A 6,687-nucleotide genomic window follows, 5' to 3' on the forward strand; every position below is an offset into this window, starting at 1 on the left:
ACACTTCATCCCCAGGGTGAAGGCGTTCGCTGTACCCAAAGGGCAGCTCCTACATGTAAAGGCCCGCAGACCCCCAGCCCACATTTGTCATCCAAATTTGTCACGGTTTAAGTGAATTAGCAGCAAGAGCACAGCTCCTGGGAATGGCTCTGATCCCTTCAAATCGCACAAACTCAAGCAGATCTCTCATGTCAACAGGCTGTGGGACTGAGCAAATGCAAAGCTTTGGAGAAGCCAGAGCCTAGCATACAGCACATACACCATAAGTGCAATCTGAACTCCATTAGCAGATCAGTTTGCCTTTTCTTTCATGCCCAGATCTATACACTGTCCATTACCCTACTATAGAGCCTCCTCTCTATGTGCTTCCCCAGCAGGAGGGCCCTGCCCAGCTGGAGGAGCCACAGCTCCCACCAGCACCAGGCAACACGGATCCCGAGCAGGCAGGCCCTGCAAATGGCCACTCGAGAGCACAGCAGGTTTGGTCCTGCCATATAGCAGCGCAGAGGTGACACCAGGGCAGGTAACCCCAGATACAGAGCTGGCACACAAAGCCGGGCTGCTGGATGCCACAGTGAAGGCAGTAGTAAGAGCAAAGGCACTGGGAGATACAGGGGAATCTACATACAAAAAGGAGAGAAGAATGCTGGTCATCACCCGGATGCTTGGGAGATCATCCTCCGCAGCTGCTTTCAGAAGACAGTCATCACCAAGCACATCCTCATCTGTAAGCCCCGCAGAGACTGATTGCAGACATCTCCTCCTCTCCCCCTCCAAAATTCATCCCAAGAAGTGCTCTCAGATCAGGAAGCCGCGGAGAGGGGAGGCCTCAGACCCTGCCTGCTCTCACACTCCACAGCTTGCATTTCCCCAGCACCTGGATGCAGCCAAGCACCTGGCTGAGCCAGGCAGAACCCGACACGCTTCTGTGGGGGATTTGGAAGAAATCCCTGATGGATCCTGGCATGGTTTAAAGCTGTCCGTTCAGAGTTAAGACTTGTTAGGAAGGGCGATGCGAGCTGTAACCCGAGACCACCACTTGCCCCTATCTAAGGCTCACATCTTGCCTGGAAATGGGGCATGACCAAGTCAGGAGGGTCAGCTGCAGCTCACAGTTACAGAGGCAGGCAGCCCACACAGCCCCACCTCGCTCCCCCTGACATGTGTTTTCCATATTAAAGCAGAGGAAATGCCCAACTCTATCAAAACCACATGCAGAGCATTAATCATCCGGCACAGCCTGACTCGTGCTCCGTGCCTCCAGCTCCAGGTGGAGGTGGTACCCAGCACCGCCTGCTGCAGCCTGTCAGCCCTGAGACACAGCACTGCATCCGGCCTGTCCCACAGTTGTAACACGAGACACTGGCAGGCACTCTCCTGTAAATCACCAGGCTGCAGGCATCGGTGATTTACACCAGGGACAGGCCCCCGGGGTCTGGGCAGGAGGCTCCCTGCTCAATCTGTCTCACTGCACGTGAGCAGCTGAGAGGTGCCTCCCCCGGCGCACACAGCAGCTCTGCAAACACAACACTTTTAGCAGGTCACATCAGCAAGGCTGCTCCCAGGGAAGCAGGAATTACATCTGCCCGGGGGCAGGGGAAGGGCCAGGCGATTTCCCAATACACAAAGGGGACAGGGTCTGCTGTACAGCTCCAGCCCCACAGCAGCACAGTCCTTGGGCTCTCTCCGAGCACACAGCCAGCACTCCGGGTATCTCCAAAAGCCTTCCAAAACAGAAGAGACTCTTTTATTTTAAGAGCATTCAAAAAAAAAAAAAATCCCGATCTTTGGTGTCACATAAGGAAGGGGAAGGAAGGGAGAAAAAAAGATCTCGTGTAAAACACGAAACACTGTCGGAGGGAGTGCTATGGTACAAAGGCACAATCCAATATGAACGTATAACCTATGTACAGTCGTGCCAGCAGCACGGGGCGCGGTGCTCAGTCCAGTCCGGTGCCTGGCACCCTCACCAGGGCCTCCAGACTGAGTCAGCGGTGCCGGGTGAGGGGCCGGGAGGCGAGGCGGTGGTGGCAGCTGTGGGGGGACCGCCATAGAGGGGCAGCACAGCCCCGCCGGGAGCAAAGGCAGCGCTGGGGATGAGGAAGGCGAACTGCCCATCAGAGGCAGGCAGCAGCTGGAAACCACCGTACACCTTGGCCGCATCGGCACCTGGCTTGCAGGGTACGGCTGGGAGCGGCCCCGCGCCTCCGCCCGGCGGCACCAGGGGCGGCCCGAAGGCTGCGGGTGGGGGTGGCAGCGGCGGGGGCGGCACGGGGTAGTTGATGGCGTTGATCTGGGTCATGCAGCTGGCCAGGTGGCCCAGGAGCCGGGTGCGCACCTCAGCGTTGACGCCTTCGCAGGTGGAGAGGAACCGCGTCACTTCGTTCATGCACTCGCTGAAGCCGGCGCGGTACTTGCCCAGCACCGTAGGGTCTGTGCTCAGCGCAGCTGTGGGGTGAGAGTCACAGGGCGGTCAGCGGCGACACAGCCAGTCGCCCGCCAGTGGCACCTCCCCCAGCCCTGTGAGCAGGGAGGATGCTCCTAGGTGCTGAGGGCAGAGAGCACCGTGCATCCCAACGCCGAGGACCCAGGTGGGCAGCAGAGACCCCCCCCCCCCCCCCCCACGACAGAGCACCGACTCCGGGCCACCACCCCCCCGTGCCCACTGACAGAGGGCTCCAACCCAGCGCCGCGGCCGCAGGTGTGAAACACGGCGCGTGCCCGCACCGGGACGACAGAGCAGAGCGGGGAGCCCCAGCACAGCCCCACCGCCGCCGCCCCCCCGCTGCTCACCGGTCATCTGCGCCCGCTGCAGGCTCCGCAGGTGCTTGACGGTCATCTCCAGGATGTCGGCCTTCTCCAGCTTGGAGTGCCGCGAACTCTGCGGGCACATGCGGGGCTCACACCGGCACGGCCCCGCCGGACGGCCCCGCGCCCCCCGCCCCGTACCCCCCCCGCCGCTTACATCCTTCTTCAGCGCGTCCAGGATCAGCGTCTTCAGCTGCCCCAGGCTCTCGTTGATGCGCGCCCGCCGCCGCTTCTCCATGATGGGTTTGGAGGACTGCAAGAGAGGCGGCGGTCAGCGCCCGGCCCGGCCCCGCGCGGCGCACCGCGGCGCACCCCGCCCTTACCTTCCGGTGCTCCGCCGCCGTTTTGGGCTTATCGGGCGTCGCGTTGATGCTGGCGGGGGTGGCGGCCACCGGCGAGGCGCTGCTCTTCTCCATCAGGTCGGCAGGCATGGTGCGGCAGCGCCAGCCGCCGCGGCGCAACGCGGCACGGCAGCGGGAGGGCGGCCCCACGGGGGCGGGCGCGGAGCCCCGTGCGGGCGGCGGGCGGGAGGCGGCGCGGCACGGCTGCCGCGCGCCTTTGGCCGCCCCTACTTATAGCGCGCGCCGCACGCGCGCGGCTCGTGTGAAACGTCCCCCGCCGCCGTTCCCACACTCGCGCCCAGCCAATGGGCGCCGCCCGCACGCGGCCCCGCTCGTGGACGGCGCCCGCCCATTGGCTGCGGGCCGCGCGGCGGCCGGCGGCCAATGGCGGGCGGGAGGGCGGCGGGCGGGCGGCCGCGGTTAACCCCTCGGGCGCCGCCCGCGGGAGGGGAGGGGGGGGGGGCGAAAGGGAGGGCCGGGTCCCGCCGGGAGCGCCGCGCTAATTACCGAGTTAATTGGCGCCCGTGGCAGGCGCGGCCCCGCCCGCTCCCCTCGGGGGGCCGCCGGCAGCGGGGAGGGGAAGTGGGGGAGTCGCGCGGTGGGGGGCCGCGGCCTGCGGGGTGAGGTGCGGGGCAGCGCGCCTGGCGCGGGGCCCGGCCGAGGTGTCCCGGGACCGGCTGTGGGGACACGGACGCGGCTGTGGCTGCCGTGCGGGGGCCCCGTCACGGTGGCCTGGGTGCTGCGGTGGCGGCCCGGATCCAGTCAGCGTGCTCTGGGCTCTGTCACGTCGCTCTGGGCCCCGTCGCGCTGCCCCGTCCCTGTGCTGGTGCCCGGATCCTGAGGCGGCCCGGTCCCTGTCACAGCGGCCCGTAGCCTTTAATGGTTCCTGGGCTCTGTCGCTGCGTCAGGACCCCGTAGGGCCGTGCCCAGGTGCCAGCCGTGGGCCCTCACAGCCCGGTGCCCTGAGGCCGGTCTCGGCAGTGGCACGGCACTGCGGTCACAGCATTGCGGTCACAGCACTGCGGTCACACTGCTCCGTGCACACGCCCGGCTGGCGGTGTGGCTGCAGGTGCGTGCCCCGCTCCCGGCACCCAGGCGAGCACAGAACCACAGTGCAGCGCCTGCTGCTCAGCCCTGGCACAGCTGTGCCTGCACCGCCCCGGCCGGGCCGGACGGTTCGTAGGGTTACTTTAAACTTAAAAAAAAAAAAAAAAAAAAAAGAAGTATTTTGCCTGGGGACTTGAATCTTTCTTTTCCCTCCGCTTGACTGACTTTCTCACACTCCTATTCCCATAGCCTGCCAGCTAAGCCTGAGTCATCCTGCCAAGAACTAGACCTGGCCTATTCAGAAATGTGCTCACTCGCTCTTTCTCTCTGTCTTTCTTTTCTTTCTCTCTTCCTTTTTTTTTTTTTTTCCTTTGAGTATACACAGCGATGTTTTTCCACCTCCTCCAGTACCTGATCCGCACCTGTACGGGGCCAATCCCACACGTATCACCTGATCTCGCCTTTTCAGACACCGTGAGAAAAATAAAGTTCGGGAAAGAAGAGACATGTTTGCAGATCTCAGCGGCGCAAAGCCCTCGTCCCCGCAGAGGCCTGCCTGCACGGCCACCGGAGCTTTAGAAAAGGAAAATAAATAAAAGAGAGTGTCATGTTTAAAACGACAGAGAAGCACAAATCCAGGCTTTCTTTCGGTCGAGTCACAAGTCTTTTGATTGAAAAACAAAGAGCAGCCTTCAGTGGGTACGATTTAACTTCAGGTGAGCAATGTTTGATGTAAGCTTCCATTAGCCAGAGCTGCGGGCAAACTCAAGTGAGGAAAAGGTGGGGACCGTGGTTGGGAACCACCTTTTGGTCATCTCTCTGTATGAGACGACTGCTTAGTGGGAAAGCCGCGGTACGTTTTTGAAGTGCCTAAGGTGTTCTCTGATGGGATAATCTTTTGTAGTACTTGGCGAGGAAATAAAACAATGGGAAGGTCATGGCAATTCCCGAGCTGGTGCTCTCCCTCCTATGGGGATTTGCAAAGGAAATGTGAAGCCGGGCAGCCTGGTCCCTCCTGGGCTGGGAGTGAAAACAGGCTGCAATTACCTCCATGTTTATGGCAGCCCAGGAGCTGCTAACCACCTCTAATTGCTGGCAGCAGGTCGGTTTCTCATGGGGATGGAACAGGGCAGGCGGGGATCACAGGCTGTAATTACGGGAGGCCAAATCTTGTCCGGTCAGGCAGCTGGGGAGCACCCTGGCCACCGGCAACAGCTCCCAGCCTGACAGTGGGGGCTGCGGGGCTATGTCCCTGCCTGCTGCAGGCCCAGGGGAGGCTTTAGCTTGTTGGAAGCCCAGCTGGGGCCTTGGAAAGGGTCGCATCCTATAGGGCATCCTGTCGGGTGTTCCTGCTGTGCATCCCTGTCTCTGCCTGCCTGCTGCAAAACGTCGTGCACGTGTGAGGGCTGTGATCCCGCAGCGGAAGCGTGCCTGCGTGTGAATTCCCCAGGGATCAGGAGAGGAAGGGGAGGATTTACATGGGAGGATGTTTCTGGGAATGAAGTGGACAAGGCCAGGCTCCAGCTGGAAGGAGGTGGCGAAGAGGCTTGAAACTGCTGGGGGATCTGGAACAGCTCCTCTGGGCTCCTCCAGCTCTGCATGAAGGCTATCAAGGGGGGGAAGATATCCCCAGATAAGGGGCTGCTTGTGCAACAGGGTGTTCCCTGTTCTCTGATCTTCTGGCACTGATACTCTTTGCTCAGGCAGTAATCTTGGGTTACAAAATGGGAATTGTCCAAAGCAGCTTTGGGAAGAACCTTTGGACAGCTCATTGGGACACTACTGACTCACAGAACATCTCAGAGGGAAAATGCATTGGCAAGAAAATTTAGGCTGGTCCTGGGCCCAGGGGCAGGGAGGTGAAATAAAGCGGGGTGATGCTGCTGGTGTGGCACATGGGAGGCTCGAAGGTGGCAGAGCTGGCTGCTCCTGTCCTTTAGGCCTGGGAGGTGTAACTCAGACCAGAACAAAGTGTGTGTCTGAAGATCCAAAGCTCTAATATCCAAAGCTCGCAAGAAGTGTAGAAAGCGAATTGCTTGTAAGAGCTGGGGTATTGCAGGAAGAGCCCTGACACAAGTTGTATCCCAGGAATACCAAGCCTTTCACCTTCGGGTCACAGGCTGAAATTCTAGCCTGGTCACAACTGGAAGTTGTCACCACCCCGAAGGCTGGAAAACAAGTGCTGCGGCTCGGGGACAGCTGCCACTGGTGCACATTTCTCCTCTGGGCAGCCCTGCACACATGCCGTGGTCCCAGCCCAGGAGCAGAGCGTGGGACTTCACAGCAGTAGTCCATGGGGAGAAGAGCTCTCTGGTAGCTTTGGGGAATGTTTCAGGGATTTTTTCACCTCCAGATCTCTGGGACAATATCACTTTTCAGCTGACTTCATGATGGAGCCTCCCAGACAAAGCAAAGCTTTCAGGGGTGTTGCTGCAGGTCCTCAAGGTGAAAAGGACAGAGCCACTTTCATCAGAAGCATTGCTGCAGGAGC

General features: G+C 60.7%; 1 protein-coding gene across 1 annotated transcript; it reads right to left on the bottom strand.

Annotated features, from left to right (window-relative positions):
- Nucleotides 1-1,725: 1,725 nt before the first annotated feature.
- Nucleotides 1,726-3,297, bottom strand: HES1 (hes family bHLH transcription factor 1). Its single transcript, XM_015291592.4, has 4 exons — nt 3,132-3,297; nt 2,966-3,061; nt 2,794-2,881; nt 1,726-2,448 (listed from the first exon to the last, which is right to left on the bottom strand). The coding sequence occupies exons 1-4, from the start codon at nt 3,237-3,239 to the stop codon at nt 1,967-1,969; spliced, it is 774 nt and encodes a 257-aa protein (XP_015147078.2). The 5' UTR covers nt 3,240-3,297; the 3' UTR covers nt 1,726-1,966.
- Nucleotides 3,298-6,687: the final 3,390 nt, after the last annotated feature.

The sequence above is a fragment of the Gallus gallus genome, chromosome 9 (genome assembly GCF_016699485.2).
Source record: "Gallus gallus isolate bGalGal1 chromosome 9, bGalGal1.mat.broiler.GRCg7b, whole genome shotgun sequence".
Lineage (NCBI taxonomy): Eukaryota > Metazoa > Chordata > Aves > Galliformes > Phasianidae > Gallus > Gallus gallus.